Genomic DNA, 22219 nt, shown 5'->3' with positions numbered 1-22219 from the left:
CTTAAAAGTATCTTTCTATGATATATTTGAGATGTTTATTAAAAATTAATTGCAAAAATATTTTTACAAAAAAACGCTATTAATGATTTGAAAGTACTTCAACCAAACTTTAAAGTAAAAAGAATAAGATGTTATCTAAGGACGGAGATAATAAATTCTAGAAGACGAGATTCGTTTGTAGATAGCACATGGGTTTGTGCGCACATGATAATAGCTTGTGAGCATTCTACATTCTTTGGCCAAAACTTTTTCCTACATATAAACAATGGGCCTGGAATGTCTGCCCCTTATCCTATACCATTTCCATCTCTTTTTATATTCTGTGATCACGGTTAAATTACGTCAATATTTTATATTAATTTTTTTATAGAAATAATAAGACAAAAAGCAATGGAAATATAAAATATTGACGTGGTGTAACCGTAACTATAGAAATAAGAGGGGATATGAAGGGTATGGGATGGGAAGGGTACACAATCCAGATCTATAAACAACGCTAATTATACCTTATAATTAAAGTTTTCAATTAATATATATTATTTATTTCTTTTTTTATGATGGGATTCCAGCACTCGTACTATTTTAATTTATATTATATTCTTACCTTTTTTTTTTTTTTTCAGAAGAAAGGAAGAAGGAGAAACTCTGTCCGAAAAAGGAAAAAGTAAAAAGAAAAAATAAAAAAAGAAAAAAGAAATTATGTTCCCTTATTCTTGCGGTTAATTAATTGCAAGACCGAAATGGCCGGACACTAATATCGTGGGCATAAGATTTCCCACCCTGTCTCCGTCCCCACCCGTTCTCCATTCTCCATTCTCCATTCTTCAACAACAACCGACCACGATTCGTTTTGTCAATTCGCAATTCGCAATTCGCAATTCGTAATTCCATCTGAATTTCCATTGGATTTTGGATTCGTTTCTTTCGCTGGAATCATCTTCCTACATACGCATCGGCATCCCAAGAATATAACTGATTTTTGTCTGACAGCTGGCAAGTGGGACACAATCGGCGTCGGAGGCAGATGAGATGAAGTTGTTGAGTGGAACAGACGGTGCAGGCGGTGGTGGTGGGGGGAAGACGGTGGTGGTGGGAGTGAAGTTAGACTCACACAGCAAGGAACTGCTGACGTGGGCACTCGTTAAAGTGGCGGAGACTGGTGACAATGTCGTTGCCATTCATGTTCTTGAGGACCACCTTCTCGCCACCTCTGGTCTGTGCTCTAATTCTCTCTCTGGATTTTGATTTTCTTTCGTGATTGGATTTGGGTTTTTTGGGTTTTTGTTGAATTTGGGTTTTGGGTTTTGGGTTTTGGGTTTTTGTTGAATTTGGTTTGTGTTGCAGAGGGGACTTCGTCATTGCTCTCACTCGTGAAGACATTCGACTCTGTGCTCTCTGCCTATGAAGGTTTCTGCAACTTGAAGCAGGTTCCCATTTCACACTGCGATTCTCTCTATCTTCTTATTCTAATTGTTTCGTTTGGAGGCTGAGACTGCACTTCAATTGTGAACAGGTTGATCTGAAGCTTAAGGTCTGTAGAGGCGATTCGGTCCGAAAGCTGCTCGTTCGGGAAGCAAAAGCATTTCATGCGGCTACTACCATTGTTGGAACATCTAAAACCCACCACAGAATTGGATCATCATCGACTTCCGTTGCCAAGTACTGTGCGAGAAAATTGTCTAAAAATTTCTCTGTTTTTGCTGTTGATAATGGAAAAATTGTGTTCAAGAGGGTCGGAACTGATAGGACTGCAGATCAATTTCAAGGTTTTTGTAACTTTCTTCTTCTGGATTTTGTTGATTTTAGTCTGGTGCTGCCTAGAGGTTGTATTTTTTGATAATTGCGGTATAAATTTGGTTTTGTTCAAGTAATAGGCTTAACTATTTTGCTTATTTCCCATGTCGTTGAACAGGTAATGGTCAGAACCGGAGCTATGTTCATACTAGCTTGGTTGGTGAGTCGCTGAGCAAGGATGCAAAAGCACCTAATGATTCTGAACTAAATCAATGTCGACATTTCGTAAGAAAATCCTGTTCCAGGTGTGGAAAGAAAACCCTTCAGATAAATTGTGAGACTTGTGTTGGAGATCCAGTTTTGCTGGACAATTCTGGGACTAAATTGGCAGATGAGTTGCCAGCGGAAGGTGTTGAAGACAATTCATTGGCTTTGGTACCAATCCAAAGACTAGACATCGCTTCAAACTCTTTCAAGCTTCAAGATTCACAGTGTTTGAAACCTGGTTGGTCGCTTATACGTCAGGCCTTTTTGCCAAAGCGGCAACACGTGGAGAAATCTGGGAAAAAGACATCTGTTTTTCGATGGGTCCTGAGACCATTGAGCTGGCATACTTCATCTGTAATCTATCCTGATCAGAAACAGAATAATTCTTGCCATGGTGAAGATTCTTCTTCCGTGCTGGATGGAATAAGTGGAGCAATTGTGCCGTTTGAGCCGGATGCAATCTACTCTCCTCTATTCCCTAACCATGGCAATGACCCCCTTCCTGAAGAATTTGTGGATTCATGTAAGAAATTATCATCCAGTTGTAGATTGTTTAGCTACGAGGAGCTTTTGTCAGCAACATCCAACTTCATTCCTGGTTTGTTTCCTTTCCCTAATTTTATGATTCTGGTTTTAAGTGTACTTCAAGCGGGATGTTATTCTCACAAATTTTAACTCGCATGTTTCAGAGAACATGGTTGGTAAAGGTGGCAGTAGTTATGTTTATAGAGGGTGTCCTTTAGATGGAAAGGAGTGGGCAGTGAAAATCCTGAAGCCATCTGGAGATATATTAAAAGAGTTTGTTCATGAGATTGAGATAATCAAATCTTTAAACCACAAGAACATAATCTCCCTAGTTGGATTTTGTTTCGAGGAGAACCATTTACTTTTGGTCTATGATTTTATTTCAAGAGGAAGCTTAGAAGAGAACCTCCATGGTAAATAATTGTTCAAGGTCTATCTCATTAGTATTGACAAATGTTTTGCTTCTCTGTTGTCAATTTTCTTAACTCATGAAGCACAATTTTCTGATCAAGGTAATAAGAAGGATGCAAATGCATTTGGTTGGAAGCAGAGATATAATGTGGCGATAGGTGTCGCGGAGGCACTTGATTATCTACACAATGGTTGTGAAGAACCTGTAATTCACAGGGATGTGAAGTCTTCCAATATCCTTCTTTCTGATGATTTCGAGCCGCAGGTTCTGTGCTGTAACCTTAGTATTTCTTGTTAATCATTTGAAGCTTCCTCTGCTGATCAACTTTTATATATTGGTTCTTCAGCTCTCAGATTTTGGACTTGCTTGTTCGGCATCAGTGTCAACCGATATTAGCTGCACAGATGTGGCAGGAACATTTGGGTGAGTAGTGGTCTTTTAGTATATAGTTTCACCATTTGGTATTCTTGCTAACGCTCTTCTTTACTGTGACAGTTACTTGGCTCCAGAATACTTCATGCATGGCAAAGTGAGTGATAAAATTGATGTCTATGCATTTGGAGTCGTAGTCCTTGAGATTCTTTCTGGGAGAAAACCAATCTTCAGTAAGGACCCAAAGGGCCAGGAAAGTCTGGTGATGTGGGTAAGTCCTCACCTCTGTGCAAACTTGGGACATGGAAATATTTGTGTGCGTAGTCTTCTAATATTTTAGTCGTTTCGGATATGTAATATTAAATGGAATGGTACATTTCCTTCAAGAAAGAAAGTGGATTTTCTGTTTCAGAGTCCAGCAAATGTTTCTTTACAATCAAGTGTGTTGTGGTTCTGTAAAATAAAGCTTGAATGAATTTAATTCCAGGCAAAGCCAATTTTGAAGAGCGGGAACGTCGCCCAACTGCTAGATCCAAGCCTGGGTATTGCCTATGATCATGATCAAATTGAGAGAATGATTTTGGCTGCTAACCTTTGTATTAGACATGCACCTGGCCTTCGGCCTAATATCAGCGTAGTAAGTCTTGTACTTTTTTCTTTCGTTTTCAACATTGAATTTTACTTAATTATTTGGTTTTTAATTTATCTGCAAATTTATTCAATTGTTGGTGATTTGCATTTTTTGCTAGGTTTTGAAGCTTCTGCAAGGAGATGAAGAAGTGACAAGGTGGGCAAGACAAGTGAGTGTATCAGAAGAAGATGAAGCCGTGGATGGAGAAGCACCTTCTTGTAGCATTCAATCCCATCTTAACCTTGCACTGCGAGATTTGGAAGATGATTCCGTTTCTGTTAGCAGTGGCGAGCAAAGCATCGCTTTAGAGGATTACTTGCAAGGCAGATGGAGCCGCTCATCAAGCTTTAACTAGTCACGTTTTTGGACACGCATTGTACCGTATCAGTAGGTTCTGTTGTAAATTCCTTTTGTGATTGTCCATCCAAAGTCAGTGCCTGCTGGTTGAGTCACTTGAACTAGGTCCTGGAAGAGAGGTTGTTTGCAAGATTCGAGTCCTGACTTCCTCCTTGACCTAGTAGTTGTTGTATGGCAGTCTGACCGCCCCTCGAGTCCTCTGAGTCTCTCTGTTATACTTGTCGAGGCGAATGACGAGAGAAAATATGGCAGGAGACTCAGAATATCGCATAATAACCGCAGTTTTCCATATGGTGTATATAAACTTTGGAACTTTATGAACTTTTCCTCACACTACTTGTAATAGTAATGCTCTGAACAATTAACATCCTTGAGGATTGTGGCCGGAAGGCCAAACGTACATGAATGCACCGAGTCTGATCAGACATTGGTGATTACTTGGGAAGAAATCAACCGCCATATCTACTACCCCGACCACCATGTCGACGACCATATCAGCTATGAAACGTGTAAGATGCATGTATCTTTAGAAAATTAAAGCTTTGGATCTTACTGTTGATACATTGAATAGACTTAAACTGACCGAAATTACAATAATTTTGTTTGACTCGATTTCAATGACAATATTAGTTAAAACTAAATTGTTAAATGCTAATTGATTTGGTTATATTTTTGGAATAAGATTCTCTCTTTATATTCTTATCTTTTTCCTCCCGTCCTCTTACATCTTGTTTTTTGTTTTATTATTTTTATAAAAAAATTAATATAAAATTTTAACTTCGAAACCGGCTAAGTATAAAGAAAAAGATAATAAGAGAAAGAAAAAAAATCATCCTTTCTGTATTTTTTGCTCGAACCGAATCAAAAGTAACCACGTCCACCCACGGTCCCACAGCAAGGGCGTGGGCATGGCCCATCTGCCCAACACGATGGTTGTAGGAATCAGACTGTTATTCCACACTGGGACACGGGAGGGGTCAATCAGTCAAGAATCATTGGAGTCTACTACCTACACCACCCCCGTCACCAGTCCTTGTGGAAATTGTGGAATATTATTTCTCTCTCTCTCTCTCTCTCTTCTCTCTGTCTGTCTCTCTCTTCTCTCTCTCATACGCGCACTGGTGTGCTGCGCGCATGGACTTTTGGGCTTTAGGCTTGAAGCTCGCTCACCACCATTCAAATTCAGTATTGGGTGGCTGACTCGATCGGCTTTGATTCCACGAGATATTTGACCTCATCCTATTCCGATTGTTCGATGCAGATTTGGAAGCTCTGAAAATTACCCCCATTTTTTTAATTTTGTTCCTTCCTAGTTCCTACTCTCTCTCTCTCTCTCTCAATTCAGAGATGGCGCTTCAATGAGTGAAGGCAAACCCACTTCAGCTTCAGGTCTGATCCGTGAACTTGTCTTCTTTTTTCTTCTTAATTGGTGAGAAAGGGAGTGTCTTGAAGGAATTTGTTACTGATTGTTTCACAATTTTGCTTCTTAGTTTTTTGAATTTTGTGAATCGTGAATTGCGCAGACTATGCATATATATATATATATATATATATATATATATATATATGTAAATCATGTATGTTAGATGTAAAGATAGGTTGATTGTAGCTTTGCCTGTGTGTTGAATTTGTTGTTGACAGTGAATGGTCCGTCGGTGACGGTCATGTCGTCGGAATCCTGTAGCTCCAGCTGGCTTCTGCGTCTGCCAGATGATGTGTTTTCCATTGTCATCTGCTCCCTTTCACCTCGGGACATTTGTAATCTCGGTCTTTGCTGCCGGAGTTTTTCTGAACTCGTTTACTCCGATAAGGTCTGGCTCACCCAATGCCAGATGCTTGGAATTGTACCTCTCCAAGACCTTCTTGTCTGGCGTCAAGCCGTCTCATCTTTCAAGGCGCTTTGCCGCTTTCTCTGTAGTGTTCAGCCTCTCATGGGAATTTGGGTTCACCAGAATCCAGAGCTTGGCAATGTAGTCTATGTCATGCCAGGTTTTGTTTCCGTTGTTGGCTGCCGCATTATACCTCAAGAACTCGGCCCGTTAGGCATTGAGGATGGCCCTCTTCTCTGGGCTCCTGTATTTGAAATTATTGGTGATTCTGATGGTTCCTCGTCCTTTTTTCTACATGGAAGGGACAAGGGACAGGACTATGTCTATCCTGGTTTTGTGAAACCTGTTGGCAGGTCATGCAATGTTCTGTTGCTTGAGATCGAGCCTAGACCCCATAAAAATGGGGTTGAATTGTTGCACGGCAAGAGTTTTGTTAATGACTCAGATAAGGAGCTGTCAAGGAAGATTTGTAGGTCGAATAGTGAACTTTCAAGGTCACAGAGGGTGTTTCAGCAGAGTGAGACTTCAGTGCCCTTCAGTCGTTTGGCTTTCAGTGACAGGAGAAAATTGCTTGAGGTTTTCATGAACCAAATCCGTCTAAAGGTTCCCGATGCAGCAATTGGGCCACTCTTTCCAAGGTTGAGGGGTAGTGGGGAGAACACTCAGATTGGTACAGCGCTCTTATTGGAACGAAGATCATTGCTTTTTCAAATGCGTAAACTTGGTGGATATCAGATGGATTTGAAGGAAAGTAATCTGCTTCCTCCGAATCCCACTCAACTGCGGTTAAGTGAGATCAGATCTTGTCTTGATCAGTCAAGTGGTTCGCAAAGTTCTATCAATGAGGATGATGGCCACAGACAATGCAACAGGAGGAGAAGTCTTGGCAGGTACTTTAAGGATAGCATCAATCAGATGCTGGGAAAGTCAATCTCTGTCAATGGTAATTCAAAGAATAGTTCTTCCAGCAGTGAGAGTAAGTATGCATCCCTTCAGGATTTTCTGAAATCAGGTGATACAATAGAACTGACTTTACATGCTTCCACTGTGAAGTTATCTTCTTATCGAGCATGGCCAAACATGCATGAAAGTCGCTTTGCCCTATACAAATTGCCTTTGCGGATCCCAACTGCTGAGCAAGAGTATGCTGGTTTATGGGGAGGCACTTTTGGGTGGCCTCCCGGGAGGCCGACCAAAGACAAGCCTGGAAAGGCTCTCTTCTTCCTTTTGCTTTCTTATGAAGAGTGCGAGGGGCAACAGTTTCTAATTGCAACCAAAATATTAGAGGGTACCCACTATGTTCTACACCCTAATGGCTCAGCCATGTTTATAGTAAATATCGATGAACCTTCATTGGATCCATTCCCTTGGGATACTGATGCTGATTCCCATCCCGTGAATGTTAATCATGCTTTTAAAGGTGAGGGTATTGCCAATGGGTATGGTTTTAGATACCCTGGCTCGAAACCCGGTTCCCTCTTTGTGTTTGAGGATGGTCAACTTGCCTTCATTTGGAAGGAGTCCAGGGCTGTCTTGACTTTGCAGAGGTTGGACTTGCAAGAGCTTTTGAAAAAAGGTGAAAGGGTGCCTGCGCTACCTCCAATTGCTAACTTTTCATACTTAACCAAGTCTTACTCAAATGTGTTTGCTGAGTTCCCAAGCATCTCAACTTCGTGGGTGTCAACAAGGTATGCCTTGCCTCCTCTGGATGTGCTCATGATGCTTTTGTCTTCCCCATGCACCTAAATAATCGATTTCATCACCATGCTTATATTGTTTCTTGAACTCTATGCAAACAGGCAGGAGCAGTCTGACACCCCTAGGTGAACTCTGATCACTATAGATGAGGCTTTTGCGTAAGCAGGACGGGTAAGTAGTAAAAGCAAAAATATAAAAAACAATCTTTAAACTGACAATTGTATCTATTACTATATTACACCAGGATTTATTAGTCATCGCTAAGAAACCAAGACTACAAACTTGGGCTTTGTGTGTGTGTGTTTCCCTGTTTTTGGTAACTTAAGGAGGAAACCATTTCAGATTTCAGATACAACATTTTTGTATTGAAGTTTTCAATTATGAGTTTGTCTAAACGTTCAATTTATTTATAGTTTTTTTTCACTTATACTGTATGAAGACTTGAATTGTGCATAACTGTTTTTGTTGTATAATTGTAAAAACACATTTTCAAGAAAGCATGTATTCCTCAACCTTAATTGTGCAAGGAAAAGAGGAGTATTTTCCAAGGGTGCTTACCTAGGAGTATAATACGGGTTAGAATTGTATAATAACAGAATGTCACTAGGTTCGGACCTTTTTTTCTTGGATTGTTGTGTGAATAGAAATTAGGGGAAAAAGGTTGAAAAGGTTTAGGTTGACTTTTGGAACCTTGTTGGTTTGGGAGCTTTGCCTTTACTCTGTGGAACTTGTTCCTGCGGCTGCCTCATGTAAAAACTTAGCGTCTCTTCTCCTAGTTGGAGATGTTTGCATCCGTTTCTTTCTTTTGCCTTTTGCGTTTATAAATGCACCTTTTGACCAAAAAAAGAAACTGTCTCATGCATTAGGCTCCTGATGCGTGGCATAGTTATTTCGAAGCCTTAACAATCTTGTAATAGACCAATCTCTATCTGTCATGAAATGGTTTTCTATGAATTGAGACTAGACAAAGTTTGTTTCATTGTAAAGTACTGATTTAATGTTCTTCTGAGGTGAGGGTTACGTGTTTCTTTTTGACAGGCGACGCATGATGTAGAGACTGAACAGATATTGTACCTGCATTGCTTGATTACTTGATACACACGCGAGGCTAAGAATTTCTCAGCTGCTAATAATGGCCGGAATACGCAAATTCGATGTCCTTAATTTCATCTTCAAGTCTTTTCTCTTGGATGACATAGAGGTGATGTTTACTATTTTTCTTTTATGTTTAAAACAGTACATGTCTATGGACAATAGTTTGCCCATGTAAATGATTCTGCCACTATACCCCCTCCGTCTTGCCTTTTACAACTTTGAAAGGAGCTTAAAGTTGATGGTGGGTACTGGGTAGGTAGGTAGATACTTGTGTTTTCTACATGTATGAATAACAATACAAGGGAAGGGGTGCAAGTGAGATTGAAAATTTCGTTTTCGACCGTAACGAATTGTATTAAATTTGTTTGTGTTGGATCAATTGTAAGGAGGTCGAATGTTTGCTTTGCTTTACTTTTGTATGGTTAAATGCTAAATTACAAATTGAAAAGTTATGATTCAAAATTTTGAATGATTTTTTTAAATTTCGGTGCATTCAATCAGAATTTTGAAGGAATTTTAACGTTCTAAATGTATTCAATTAAAAACTGAAGTTTAAAGGATTTTAAATAGTTGGGGAATTCGAGAGAATGAGAGAGATTTCATACTATATTGTAACTATATTGTAGCATTCTCAAATCTCATCTCTAGAAATCTATTAAACTTCATAATTTTTTTTATAAGTATATTAAAATCTCTAAAAATCTCAGTTGAATACACTCTTTAGATAAGACGGCAAACTATTCTCATTAGCCACATCATGAAGTTAGTAAATTGAATACTTTCAACGAGTACTCAAATACCGTCCAACATATAAATACAAGTTTTCAAGAAGAGGACCTCATTTCCTTTACCATGGCTCTGGTTTCGTTTCGTTCACATTCCTTTTGCCCCCCTTTTTCAACTCTTTTACGCTAGATATACAACCTAGTCTTTTAACTCGTCTTTAAATTCCTAATTAATACGTAGTGCAACACATGACACATCCCGACCGAAATCAAGGTGTGCTGACCGTCACGTGAAGGTGATGTAGCCATGTGCACAGTGTGGAAGCAAAAGATAATAATAAAAGTACAAATACATAAAAATCAAACTACTAAATAAACTAATTAAAGTAACACACTAGTGTGAGACTAAGTGGGATAAACATAATCAGAGCACAAAAAGCCTAAGTGCAGTCCAGAAGAGCGAATATTAATTACACAACACCCAAAGGTGATCCTACACTTGTGATGTTCTGTCAGACCACCGTCAAGTCCTCGTGAACCACTAAAGCTGCTTCTAACTAGAACCTGAAGGGGCGCAAAATAGAAAGTGTGAGTGGGCAAAAACAAAGTTTTTCAAAATCATTTCATTATCAAAAGTTCTAACACCTCGCCGTAAAACTTGTATAGTTTCCCAGAAAATAGAATATACACATATATCAAAAACATGTTCAGAAATATGCTATGTCGAATGCCTCCACATAAAATGTCAGTAACCCAGGTAATGTCAATCAATGCAAGTAACATGTCAGCCGGAGTCACCTAACGTGACTTGTACGGCTGAATCTAGAGCTCAAATCCCTAACTCACTAACTATACCTGCACATGAGTCGGAACCACCTAAAGTGGTCTGTACGACATGACTGGGTGTAAATAAATACGCTTAAGTGCTACGATCACGTGAAGACTGTGCGAATAATTGCGGGTCACCTACGAGTCGAAACCATCTAAAGTGGTATGTACGACAGGACTGTGCATCTAACTTGGATCTAAGATACTTGTGTTTTCTACATATATGAATAACAATACAAGGGAAGGGGTGCAGGTGAGATTGAAATTTTCGTTTTCGACCGTAACGAATTGTATTAAATTTGTTTGTGTTGGATCAATTGTAAGGAGGTCGAAGGTTTGCTTTGCTTTACTTTTGTATGGTTAAATGCTAAATTACAAATTGAAAACTTTATGATTGAAATTTTTGAATGATTTTTTTAAATTTAGGTGTATTCAATCAGAATTTTGAACGTTCTAAATGTATTCAATTAGAAATTGAAGTTTAAAGGATTTAAATAATTGGGGAATTCGAGGGAATTAAAGAGATTTTGTACTATATTGTAGCATTCTTAAATCTCACATCTTCTCCTGAGAATTTGAGAGAATTTACTCAAAGTTTTGTATAAAATCCCTTGAAATCTATTAAACTTCATAATTTTTTTTATAAAAATATTAAAATCTCTAAAAATCTCAATTGAATACACACTCTTTAAATAAGACGACAAACTATTCTCATTAGCCACATCATGAAGTTAGTAAATTGAATACTTTCAACGAGTACTCAAATATTATCCAACATATAAATACAAGTTTTCAAGAAGAGGACCCTCATTTCCTTTACCATGGCTCTAGTTTCATTTCGGTCACATTCCTTTTGCCCCCTTTTTCAACTCTTTTACGCTAGACATACAACTTAGTCTTAAAACTCGTCTTTAAATTCCTAATTAATACGTAGTGCAACACACGTGTAGCAACACGAAACGGCACTTGAAGCACTTTCTCGAGGAAATGGATCATTTTCAGATCCTTTCGATCAAATCCTCTCAATCTATCAATACGCATTCTTGAAATTTAATCCAATGATTACAAACAGAAGACTTTTTAAAACTTATAATAACTTTAACCGTTAAATCAAATTTCAATGATCCGAATTAGTGGGTTGAGAGGATTTGGTGGATCCTCTTTCTCGATCATGTCCCGTACCATGCAAGTTGTGATATTTGACGCTTGGGTTAGATAGACCGTTTTGGACTATGTTTTGTACTGTGGTTTTGTACAGTACAAGTATGTAACTATATAGTTATTAACTAGAGAAAGAAGAAGAAATTTTCATAAATCTCATCCTCCCTCAGTCATGTCGTCGTCGTCAACTCCCACAACCACCTTCATTTTCTCACTCCTCCCCCTCTTCCTCCTCCTATCAGATGCAAATGCAAATGCTGTTGACTCGGCTTCTACTGTCTGCATCATCGGCAGTGGCATCGGTGGCTCCTCCGTGGCCCACTTCCTCCGCCGCTACTCCCCCCCTCATCTCAACTTCACCGTCCGGATCTTCGAGCGCAACCCCGTCGTCGGTGGTCGCATGGCCACCGTCAACGTCTCCGGCCACATTTTCGAGGCTGGCGCTTCCATTCTCCACCCCAGGAACCTGCACGCTTTGAACTACTCCAAGCTCCTCAACCTCGCCGTCCATAGCCCCTCCTCCTCCGACGAATCCTCCTCTTCTGCTTTTGGAATTTGGGACGGCCGTAAGTTTGTGTTCAAGACTCTGAGCTTCAAATCAGAGTTTCCCTTTATCGATAAGATTGTTTCGCTTGCCAATTCACTCCTCATGCTCTTCAGATACGGCTACTCCCTTATCAGGATGGACAAATTTGTTGAGGTATAAAACTAAATAAATGGTTTATTTATTGAGTTTTAATTTAGGGTTTTGTTATTGAATTTGGTGAATTTCTTTGTGTGGTGCAGACTGCTGTAAACAAGTTCTGCAAGTATTATGAAAGCTTTGAGACGAGACCCGTTTTCGAGACGGTGGATGAGATGCTCAAATGGGCTGGTTTGTACAATCTCACCACCACCACTTTGGCTGTCGAACTGGCCGATGCCGGACTGTCTCCCCTCTTGATACAAGAGCTTGTCACTGTAAGAACTAAAGTCCCCAGCTTTCTTTAGTGGATTGCAATTATCAATAGTTTCACTTCTTTTAACTTCGGATTCTATGCTTTCAACTTAACATGATTGATAATTTGATTTTAACAAACATATTGGTACTTCTCCGCAAGTTCGTTGACTGTTTAGAATTTAAATTCATGTTACACAAGTGTATTGGAGCTTCTGTAGCTTGTAGATACTATAGTATAAAGAAGAAACATCACCCAAATATTTCATTTTTTCTCTATGCTTATTTCGAGACATGGTTACTGGGGTGGGGTTTCTAAATCCAGAAGTGTCGTCTGTTTCATATAAACAAAACAAAACAAAAAATAGTAAAAGGAAGAAACATCACCAAAATATTTCAGTTAAAAATTTCACTGCTTATAACTAAATAAGAGTGGGGAAGAAATCTACTTCAATGGCAGTTTGCTTCTGCTGAGCATATCTTTTGTTTACAATAGTTAGTACGATATCTTGTGCAAAAAGTAAATAAAAAACTTTTTATTTGAGGTGTATGGTCGGCAAGTGGGAAATAAGTCTCATCCTCACCCCTAAACGACTACCATTGAAGTGAATCTACTTCAATGATAGCGAGCTTCTGTGATCTTGTCTTTTGTTTGCAATATATAGTATGATATCTTGTGCAAAAAGTAGATATAGGAAGGAGTAGAAAAGGTTCTTTCTTTTTTGGCGCCCCTGTTATCTTACTTCCATGCATAAAGTCTCATTAAATAAAAGATTTTTCATGCCCTCAATTTGAATTGATTTCATTGGGCCCTCATTAATGCCCAGTTGAAGTATTATATAGGAATAGAGAGACCTGCGAGATCTTGTAATCGAAAAAAGAAGGTGCTACCAAGCTGTGCTGCATGTTTTCCACATTGTTATCAAATCTAGATATTAAAAACTTGCCAAAAGAGGATTTTTGTGCTCTGTTATGAGTGGTTTTAGATCCATGCATCTTCAAATTTCACAGAATCGGCACAAATTGTTTCAATGTTTTATTAAAACTTTGTCATCATGGATGGGATCATAACTTTGAAGCATACTCAGATTAGAACTGTAAATGTCATTTTGGTGGTTTATGATGATATCTTGTGGATTTTGGTGGGATATAGTTTTGCAAGACAAGCAATTAAGAACAATGGATGTATAGCCTCAAGTTTCAAAGGTACTTTATTTGATTCTGATTTTTTCCCCCTCATTTGTGTATAATATACCGTATCCTGGATGAGGATTAGATAAATGCTCAGTTTACATTTCGCTGGATATAGGGCATGCCATTTTTTTTCCCTAGTCTAAAATTGTTATTGTTGTTCTTATACGTTAGTTTTCTTAGCATATAGGGCTTCTCGCTTTTTTTTTCTGGTTATCTTTATATCAGTGTATATGGAAACAAAAGCATGTGTCATGGGTGCCTGGAGAGGTTCTACTTCATTTCAACTTAAGGAAACTCTTGGTTTGTTGAAATTTTGGTATGCTGAACTATGGAATTGGTTTATAAGTGCAGCAGTCTTCTGCTAAAAAACAACAAAATAAAATAAAGTGCAGCAGTCTTTTGAGTTTTTCAAAATTCCCATTAGAACTTAGCACTCTGCTGAATTCTTCAGGTCATCACAAGAATCAATTATGGCCAAAGTGTCAGTATGAGTGGACTTGCTGGTGCAGTTTCATTGGCAGGATCAGGCGGAGGATTGTGGGCCATCAAAGGAGGGAACTGGCAGATGGCTGCCGGACTGATTGATCGTTCTGATGTTGAATTGCACCTTCAAGAAGAGATAGAGTCCATTTCGTCAAATGGAGAATATTATGAGCTTAATTCCACCCTGCGGAACAGTTATACATGTGACATAGCAGTGGTTGCTTCACCTCTAGATGAGTTGAGTCTCAAGTTTAATCCTCCAATCTCCATCCCTAAGAGAGAATTGCAACACACGCATGCAACTTTTGTTAGGGGCCTCTTAAATCCTGTAAGTAACCAGCATTGCTAAAAATCATGTGTGTATGCTTATTTTTTTCAGTTACGTATGATTTTGGGTTTAATCTTTATGCTATCCCTATTTATTATTCTTTGTTTTTTGGGGCAAGGTATATTTTGGCCTGAATTCTGTGGCAGAAATCCCGGAATTGGTTGGCACTATTGAGATTCCTGATCTTCCATTCTCAAGTATATCAGTTCTGAAGCAACATGATGAGAAAGATTTCACTTACAAGATATTCTCTCGTAAACCAATGGCAGATGCAATCCTAGATAGTATCTTCAGGTAACAGTCTAGTTTTCTAAATAGCGAGCACTCGTTTTCTGGATACAGCAAAAGAGAATAGGGTGCTTGACATACTGACATACATATTCCACCCTCAGAGTTTCCTCAGTTTTCCTCTTCTGTGATTGAACCAAGATTCAACTAGCAAATGGAATTAAAACTGATTAACCTTAGACATGCCTTGTTTGTGTACTGCATTAAAATTGAGCCTAGGGTCAAGCAAACTCAAGGGTGTGTACTGCACTAAAATCTTTATGCTCGTCTAGTCTATTTGTTTTTAGAGTCAAGTAGTAATATGGGTAACGTTTGTTCTGTATTTTTATCTTTTTGATTTTGCTTGGATACAAGCAGAATGTTTGAGTGACCTTTCTCTAACAACTATCAAATTTTCCTTTGGAATCGTCATCTTGTTCATGAGGCCCTTGATCCTTTAAATAAATACTGATTATTGGTTTTCTTGTGCAACTACTAGTGTGAGGACGGAGACAATTCGAATAAATTGGGGTGCATACCCTCATTATACAGCTCCTGAAGTATTTGCACCGTTTATTTTGGATGGTCAGCATTTGTACTACGTGAATGCTTTTGAGAATGCAGCAAGTACAATGGAGACGAGCGCTGTTGCAGCTGAGAATGTTGCAAGACTCATCCTATCAAGATTTTCTAGCGTTGTACCTTTAAGTTTGCCAAGCTTGAGCTCCAAAGGCGATGGAGGGGATGTTCATGTAGATCTGTGAATTCTGTTTGTGATCTCCAGTCCAGTCCTTGGTTTCGGATGTAATTAAGATCGGGTGGCAGTGTCATATGTGTAATAATATGTTAGGCCAAAATAAGCCTGTACTATAACTTGGAGCAAGTTTCAACTGAGTTTATGGAGACATGGGACATTGATCTGTAAATTTCGTTAATCAGGAAACTGAAGAATTGTCCAATTTTTTCTTGCATTTTTGTTGGCAAAAATAATGTCTAATGTTGAAATTTGGATTGTTAGTTTAGGCAGGGATGTTGCTCTTTGGGTTGAACAGTTGGAATCTATTTCTTCAAAACACAAATAAGACTGAAATAATTTGCCATGGGCAGCACAATTAACAAACAAGTTTCATCCCAGAGTATTCACATTCTTGTTTCCCATTGTTTGTTCAATGAAGAAAGACCGATGTCGGTCAGGGGGGGGCAAACTATAATACATGTTGGACCAATGCTCTGTTTGGACTGGGTCCTGAAAAACACATATTTGTACAAACCAATTCGGGTAATCAAGAACGAGCACAATCAAAGTTATCCCAACTACATAATTTTTACTGGTACATGAATCGTTGCAGAAGGGAGGAGGATCAATTGACGTTTGAAAACAGTTTGACCAGACGGCAACCTAATTCAACTGTTCAATCCAATCAAGCCACCAACGGTTCCTCCATCACTGCATATCCCCAAAATATTGTCAGGCATTTGCAACTGGGTTAACGAGCAATTAGCAGTTACCATTGTATGTGGGGGTGCTTGTTCTCTGTGTGTGTGTGTGAGAGAGAGAGAGAGAGAGAGAGAGAGAGAGACCTTTCGTCTTGGTGGAAACTTCATCAGTCGTAACCACATCAGGTGCAACTGGTACTTTGGTTGGTACATCAGGAAGGTCCAACTTCTCATTTTCTTGAGGAAGCACCGAAGCAGGAGCTGTAGGCAAATCTTGAACGGTGATCTGACAAGGGAGCAGAGTTTCACTTTTAGATGAGATGAAATCAAGTGATACCAGAATAGTAAAACTAACAGGACAAGAAACAATCAAAAGAACGTTCATGCTATGATTTGATATGCAGTTTGTTCATTAACGATTTAATTGGTAATACAAAATCTGCTTGATCCAATTTCAACATAAATGAAGATCCGGTGAAAGACCTCAAATATATGGCCTTGCATGAAAACTAGATGGGTAGTAGCAATATTGGTAATCGGATAAATGAAGAGCACCTAAGAGAAAAGGACTTACTTTCACCATGTTAATAAGTATGAAAAAAATGATTTTTACACAACAATCCTAGATACAACATGAGGTTTTCTAATAATCTCAGAAAGAAGTAATGAATTGTATGTTAATTACTACATAAAGTATTGAAACAGGAACAGATTGGCTACATAAAAAAGACTTAGAAGGGAAAACATGACAAACAGGAAGCAAAATAATCGTTAGGGTTTTGTGGACCCATTATTAGAATAGAAATGTCATTACCTGAGCTTCCAAGTTCTCTAATTCTGCTAAAATATCCTCTTCGTCTTCCGCTGATAATTTCTCCCCCAAGATTCCATTAATTTCCTAACAAAAAGAAAATCATGAGAGAAACGGCAGAATTTATTAAAAAGAAAAAACTGAGGAGAAGATGATAAGCAAAGAAGAAGACAAAGTTTAGATGTTAACTCAATTGTTTACAAAGACGTGAAAAATATATGGGACAGAATACACGCAAATGATGTTAAAAAACAGAGGCATAATTTTTTATGAGATCACAGCAGATATAGTATCAACAAGGGGGATGGGTGGGGGTTGAAAAGTAAACTTGTCAATAGGAAAAGAACATGTATAAACCTTACAAAACCGCCGATCTTTACAAACTCAACTTAGAGTAAACATTTTCTCGCTCTTGATTTATAATAAAAACAACAACAGAAATCCAAGCACTTCGGCTCCGTTTACCAAAAGAAAAAAAGAAGGAAAGCTCTCAAATACTAATAAATGAGGGAGGGGAAGGGGAAGAGGGAGGGCCTTGCACATAAGGAGCATCATAAATTTCAAAACTTGGTGGACAAATGAAAATCTTCCCAAATTGCCAAAATGCGTTTGATGGAGATCCTCATTCTAAGAATGCAACCCAAGGAAACTTTGGTGCAATACCAAATAAATAAAACCAAAAAAAATAAATACGAGAAGTGAAGCTCACATCTTGGTATGCTTTAGCTTCATCAGTATCATCCATTAGCTTTTGCACGTCCTCGAGATTGATCTCACTTTGTAACGCTTTAATCGCATTATTACCAGCCTTCAAACTCTCGAATACCGCTTTCTGCTTGCTTGTCAGTTCGATATCTTGCAACTGAACCAAAGTATTTAGTGTCAACATGTTGTTTGCTTTCTCTGAAGGTAGACCAGGTCTTAAAGGAAATCGAAAGAAAGAAAATGGACATGTAGGGTAGGGTTGTGCAATTACATACTTGTTGCTCAACATTAATAACCCAGGTATCAACTTGCTTCAACAATTCTTCCTGTGCCTTCTTCTTCTTTAACGCTAACAAAGCTCTTTCCTTTTTCTTGTCACGAATCAAATCCCTTGCGGCTTGCTTTTCGGCTTCGATTACAGCTTCGAGCTGGGCAAAGTGGGATACAAGTGAACTCGATCAATGGGCAAATATTAAAAATTCCAAAAGTATATGCAAATTCAAAACCCCATTAAAAAAAAGAGGGAATTCTTCAGTCGACAAAAAATGAATTAAATTCTTCGTTTTCTGTTACCCATTTGAGATGAGAAGGAGAATTTATTTCTATTTGACAGGATTATCCACATGTAGATAATTAAGAATTAAGAGATTAACAATTAAGAATTAAGAATTAAGATTAAGACCTGTTGTTGGTACTGAGCAAGCTTGCGTCTCTGGGTCTTGAGAGAAAGAATCGCTCGATCAACCTCCGTGATCTTGGGCTTCTTCACGAACAAATTCCCCATCTATCAATCTTCTTCTAATCCGATAACTTCTTAAACCATTTCGTGTTCGTTGAGAATTAATTACAATTCACTCACAATTATCTTCCACGATGATTTGATTGGGTTTGCTTTGCTCCCTCCTAATTTCCCCACAGTAAATCTTCTTTCTCGCTCCGGAATTCTCCGAGTGCTCGAGGGTTTTCGTAGGACAGGCAGCTGTGATGTTCGACTCGTGACCGACCATACAGGATAAAATTCTTTTTTTGGCCAATTACAAGCCAAAAGACGGGATCAGGAGGAGCAAAAGGGAGGATCCTCCTGACCAATCTCATCGGACTCTTGAAATTTTATTCAACAGTTACAAATAAAAGGTCATTCTAAAGTTATAATAATTGTAGCCGTTGGATAAAATTTTAACGGTCCGATGGGTTTGATCAGGATGATCCCCATCCTTTGCTCAAGAGAGTAACATGATCCCAAAAGACGCACGACAGAACAAGTTGCGAATTCACATAACAGTCTGCCAGGTGGGCCAATATTATGCAACGGATATCAAATTTTTTACACTAAATTTGTAAACTAAATGATGTAGTGGTAGATGATTGAATTATTAATTAAGTGTCGATTAACGTGCTTATTTTTTTATTAGTGACACATTATTTGTTTGCAATTTAGTTTAAAAAATTTGATATTCTTTAATATTATTCTTCTATTTTTATATGTTTTAAGTTGGGCTCAAGTATACACTTTTCTAATTTTATTTGGGCTGTTGTGCTGCGTTAAGGCCCAAGTAGGGTGCTGGCAGGCCACGAGCCAAGAAGCACACAAGCGAAAACCAACCCTAATTGGGCCTGGTTTGAACAAATCGGAGTGTTGACCCAGCATAATAAGGCCCAACATGTTTCGTTCGGCACACCCCAGCTGAAGCTGGCTGAACTTTTTTTTTCGGAAAAAGGTGACACGTCATTGCACGAGGCATCTAAGGTCGGGAACGAAGCTCAGGGCTCATGGTCACCATTACCATCCTCGATTGTCGTCAAGGGGGTATTATAAGAACTCTAAGCGGCACGGCAGATATAATCTCGACGTTTGCGAGTTGATTAGGGCCTTGTATGAACTACGTTCGTACCACGTTGTTTTTTGGAGTTATTTATTTTGATTATTTGGTTTTGATTTTCGAATTTGTCTTGTTTTTTTTTTTTTTTCCATTTTTAACCGCGATAATCACACAATTTATACTGATTATAGGTAGGGACTTACTTAACCCCCCCAAGTGATAATAGGATTAGGTCTCCTAAATCTTATTGAATTCTCTTCTAAATTTACACATTCACACTCATATAATGGTTTTATTCGTAACACTTAGTAATCACAATTCCCTATATGGTCCTCTAATGTAGCATCAGCAAAAAATGAAAAATTGAGGGGGTTTCTCTAATCCTTTTAGCTTGATTTCTTAGTCACATATCGTATCACTAATAGTTTATAAAAGAGCAAATGCCTATCCTTTTATTGACAATGGACACAAGACAAAAAAAAAAAAAAAAAAAAAAAAACTAACGAAAAATCATCAAAAACTTTGGTTTTAATCAAAATGACAAAATAAAGGTGTAAATGAATAGTACCAAGAATGACTTTTTAGGGAAAAAAATTTCTTTAACGTTAAAAGTGAACAATACAAAAAATATTTCGTTAAAACTTCAAAAAAAAAAAAAATAGCTATGTAGACGATAAGCTCCAAAATCCACAAGGGATTACAATGGAGTTTAAAAACTTAAGTTGTAGAGGTGGAGAAGACTGGGCTTTGGGCTTTGGAGTGTTTGTTGGGAAAGGATGACGGCCCGGCCCATGTTATTCCTTCTATTCTTCCTCTCGTTGTAGTGACAAAGAAGAGTAGAAGAAAGAGTGAAAGTGGCGAAGGCGAAAGAAGCTAAAACAGCAATGAAGGGAATGTCGGGGAGAGGGAAGAGAAAAGATGAGGACGATCACGCTTCCGACGGGGACTCTGAAGGCCACCCGCCACCCAAGAAGGCCTCCAAGAGAAACTCTTCCGACGACTCCTCTGACGACATCACTGTCTGCGAGGTCACCACCCTCAGCCTCTCTCTCATGTTCTTCCTCTTTTCCATGCATTGGCGCAATTTGCCATTTTATCTTTGATTAGGTTTAGGGTTTATCAGTGTGACTGGTACTGCTGTCTAATTTTAGGGTTTTGGGGATTTGTAGATATCCAAGAATAGAAGGGTAAGCGTGAGGAACTGGAATGGCAAGGTTGTGGTCGACATTCGCGAGTTCTATGTCAAGGATGGCAAGCAAATGCCTGGAAAAAAAGGTAACCTTTACTTTCATTTCTTTTTACTGTCTAATTTGCTATATTGGGTTTTTTGCATTTCGATCATATTTGGAGAATTTATGATTTGTTCTTATGGTTTTGGGAGTCTGTGTCACATTTCAAGTGGAAAAACGAAGGTGGGCTCTTTTTTAATCGTAAATCTAATCGATCTTAGTTAAAGAGAAATTCGAATCAGGAACGGAGAAATATAGTTTTCTCCTGTGTGTTATATATCTTAGAAATATAGTTGCCTGCACTAGTGCTCATGGGGTTCCAGATAGTACTGAGACCAGTCCAATAAAGCAAGAGTCAGGACAAAGTAGAGGAGGTTGGGAAACACATGAAGTGTGTTCTAGAACGTTCATTGGGAGCAAATCTACGAAATTGGAATCCTCAATCTAATGTTACCAGACACAACATCTTGTTTGAAGGGATTGGGGACTGCCACTTATTCTATGCAAGAGAGAAATCCTTTAACAAATATGGGAGGTGGCAGATAGTGGGGTTGCCTGTTATGCACCCGAAGACAGATGCTGGTTGACAAATTCAAAGATTCTTCTTGTAAGCGTAATTGTGAGTTGATTTAAGAGAGCCATATTTTGGAGAAGGAAACAAAAGTTATCTAGAAGGGCAAGGCAGGGAGGAAGGTCCAGTGACCCAGGGTGTCAAGATTTTCCTTTATGCCCAAGTTTTGGTATGAGGTGGGATAGGGACAAGAAGGCCGACGGAAATGGTTTTCAGAATCGAGGGTTTACTAGAGCCCTGAAAATTCTAACTGGTAATATCTTAAGTTGCCATCAGGTTTGTGTCCGTTGGGGACAAGTAGAGAACTTATATTCTGCTAAGGCACGACTTAATTAAAAATCAGAGCAATAACTATTAGTTTAATGATAAAGCAATATTTATTTTCTTTTTAGCCTTAAGCATGCCTTCTGATGGATAAGCGGTGCGTAGTTTCTGACTTGGTCGCTCTTGTTTTCAGGAATCTCACTGACGATGGATCAGGTTGGTGCCTGTCTTGATTGTTTCATTATTTTTACATTTCAATAGCTGGCTGCTGAGAGAATTCTCACCTAGTAGAGGTTTTCATGTGCAGTGGAATGTGCTACGGAATCACGTTGAAGAAATTGACAAGGCTGTTAACGAGACTTGATGGCTTAAAGCTTTGGTTTATATTCCTAGATTATGTTGTAGCTTGATTCGAACGGCCGAAATTTTGTTTTGGGTGTCGGAAAGTGAAATCAGGTGCCGGTGTTTTGTATTTACCTAGAAGTGATAACTGGAAATTTGGAACAGTGCATGTAATGACTTTAATTATCAACTATGTC

At 38.6% G+C, this 22219-nt stretch overlaps 5 protein-coding genes across 6 annotated transcripts; 4 read left to right on the top strand and 1 right to left on the bottom strand.

The window, feature by feature from the left end:
- The first annotated feature begins 623 nt into the window (after positions 1-623).
- Positions 624-4667, top strand: LOC137735758 (protein kinase STUNTED). 2 transcript variants are annotated; one of them, XM_088684949.1, is made up of 11 exons: positions 624-881; positions 991-1213; positions 1345-1427; positions 1514-1766; positions 1913-2599; positions 2691-2939; positions 3039-3202; positions 3285-3361; positions 3434-3581; positions 3798-3947; positions 4060-4667. In XM_088684949.1, exons 2-11 carry the CDS (start codon positions 1030-1032, stop codon positions 4294-4296), a joined length of 2232 nt encoding a protein of 743 aa, XP_088541075.1. In that variant the 5' UTR covers positions 624-881; positions 991-1029; the 3' UTR covers positions 4297-4667. The 2 variants fall into 2 exon arrangements, with proteins under 2 accessions (XP_088541075.1, XP_068331307.2); XM_068475206.2 differs by lacking the exon at positions 624-881 and having other exon boundaries at positions 893-1213.
- Positions 4668-5194: 527 nt separating this feature from the next.
- On the top strand, positions 5195-9331 carry LOC137732875 (F-box family protein). The gene is made up of 4 exons (XM_068472136.2): positions 5195-5687; positions 5940-7815; positions 7927-7996; positions 8864-9331. The coding sequence occupies exons 1-3, from the start codon at positions 5657-5659 to the stop codon at positions 7952-7954; spliced, it is 1935 nt and encodes a 644-aa protein (XP_068328237.2). The 5' UTR covers positions 5195-5656; the 3' UTR covers positions 7955-7996; positions 8864-9331.
- Positions 9332-11705: 2374 nt separating this feature from the next.
- FCLY (farnesylcysteine lyase) lies at positions 11706-15814 on the top strand. Its single transcript, XM_068476740.2, has 5 exons — positions 11706-12334; positions 12421-12594; positions 14217-14576; positions 14695-14870; positions 15343-15814. Exons 1-5 carry the CDS (start codon positions 11807-11809, stop codon positions 15605-15607), a joined length of 1503 nt encoding a protein of 500 aa, XP_068332841.2. The 5' UTR covers positions 11706-11806; the 3' UTR covers positions 15608-15814.
- A 141-nt stretch (positions 15815-15955) lies between these two features.
- LOC137737306 (vacuolar protein sorting-associated protein 20 homolog 1) lies at positions 15956-19042 on the bottom strand. The gene is made up of 6 exons (XM_068476751.2): positions 18479-19042; positions 18072-18224; positions 17801-17953; positions 17095-17178; positions 16425-16566; positions 15956-16290 (listed from the first exon to the last, which is right to left on the bottom strand). The coding sequence occupies exons 1-6, from the start codon at positions 18578-18580 to the stop codon at positions 16265-16267; spliced, it is 660 nt and encodes a 219-aa protein (XP_068332852.2). The 5' UTR covers positions 18581-19042; the 3' UTR covers positions 15956-16264.
- Positions 19043-20442: 1400 nt separating this feature from the next.
- On the top strand, positions 20443-22212 carry LOC137712234 (RNA polymerase II transcriptional coactivator KIWI). The gene is made up of 4 exons (XM_068451347.2): positions 20443-20644; positions 20786-20891; positions 21874-21896; positions 21988-22212. Exons 1-4 carry the CDS (start codon positions 20501-20503, stop codon positions 22042-22044), a joined length of 330 nt encoding a protein of 109 aa, XP_068307448.2. The 5' UTR covers positions 20443-20500; the 3' UTR covers positions 22045-22212.
- Positions 22213-22219: the final 7 nt, after the last annotated feature.

The sequence above is a fragment of the Pyrus communis genome, chromosome 15 (assembly GCF_041283825.1).
Source record: "Pyrus communis isolate YQ-2024b chromosome 15, ASM4128382v1, whole genome shotgun sequence".
Taxonomy (NCBI): domain Eukaryota; kingdom Viridiplantae; phylum Streptophyta; class Magnoliopsida; order Rosales; family Rosaceae; genus Pyrus; species Pyrus communis.
Note: the sequence above shows the minus strand (reverse complement) of the source record. Positions and strands in the feature narration are given on the sequence as shown.

What these genes read in the sequence shown, in the direction of transcription:
- LOC137732875 (XM_068472136.2), top strand. Translation starts at nt 5,657, where the DNA reads ATGAGTGAAGGCAAACCCACTTCAGCTTCAG. An exon ending in CAAACCCACTTCAGCTTCAG is followed by an intron (nt 5,688 to 5,939) that starts GTCTGATCCGTG and finishes TGTTGTTGACAG; the next exon opens with TGAATGGTCCGTCGGTGACG. An exon ending in ACTTCGTGGGTGTCAACAAG is followed by an intron (nt 7,816 to 7,926) that starts GTATGCCTTGCC and finishes CTATGCAAACAG; the next exon opens with GCAGGAGCAGTCTGACACCC.
- LOC137735758 (XM_088684949.1), top strand. Translation starts at nt 1,030, where the DNA reads ATGAAGTTGTTGAGTGGAACAGACGGTGCAGGCGGTGGTGGTGGGGGG. An exon ending in CCACCTTCTCGCCACCTCTG is followed by an intron (nt 1,214 to 1,344) that starts GTCTGTGCTCTA and finishes TTTGTGTTGCAG; the next exon opens with AGGGGACTTCGTCATTGCTC. An exon ending in CTGATGATTTCGAGCCGCAG is followed by an intron (nt 3,203 to 3,284) that starts GTTCTGTGCTGT and finishes TTGGTTCTTCAG; the next exon opens with CTCTCAGATTTTGGACTTGC.
- FCLY (XM_068476740.2), top strand. Translation starts at nt 11,807, where the DNA reads ATGTCGTCGTCGTCAACTCCCACAACCACCTTCATTTTCTCACTCCTC. An exon ending in GGATGGACAAATTTGTTGAG is followed by an intron (nt 12,335 to 12,420) that starts GTATAAAACTAA and finishes TGTGTGGTGCAG; the next exon opens with ACTGCTGTAAACAAGTTCTG. An exon ending in ATCCTAGATAGTATCTTCAG is followed by an intron (nt 14,871 to 15,342) that starts GTAACAGTCTAG and finishes TGCAACTACTAG; the next exon opens with TGTGAGGACGGAGACAATTC.
- LOC137737306 (XM_068476751.2), bottom strand. Translation starts at nt 18,580, where the DNA reads ATGGGGAATTTGTTCGTGAAGAAGCCCAAGATCACGGAGGTTGATCGA. An exon ending in TTGCTCAGTACCAACAACAG is followed by an intron (nt 18,225 to 18,478) that starts GTCTTAATCTTA and finishes CACTTTGCCCAG; the next exon opens with CTCGAAGCTGTAATCGAAGC. An exon ending in AAGCTAAAGCATACCAAGAT is followed by an intron (nt 17,179 to 17,800) that starts GTGAGCTTCACT and finishes TCTTTTTGTTAG; the next exon opens with GAAATTAATGGAATCTTGGG.
- LOC137712234 (XM_068451347.2), top strand. Translation starts at nt 20,501, where the DNA reads ATGAAGGGAATGTCGGGGAGAGGGAAGAGAAAAGATGAGGACGATCAC. An exon ending in ACGACATCACTGTCTGCGAG is followed by an intron (nt 20,645 to 20,785) that starts GTCACCACCCTC and finishes GGGGATTTGTAG; the next exon opens with ATATCCAAGAATAGAAGGGT. An exon ending in TCTCACTGACGATGGATCAG is followed by an intron (nt 21,897 to 21,987) that starts GTTGGTGCCTGT and finishes TTTCATGTGCAG; the next exon opens with TGGAATGTGCTACGGAATCA.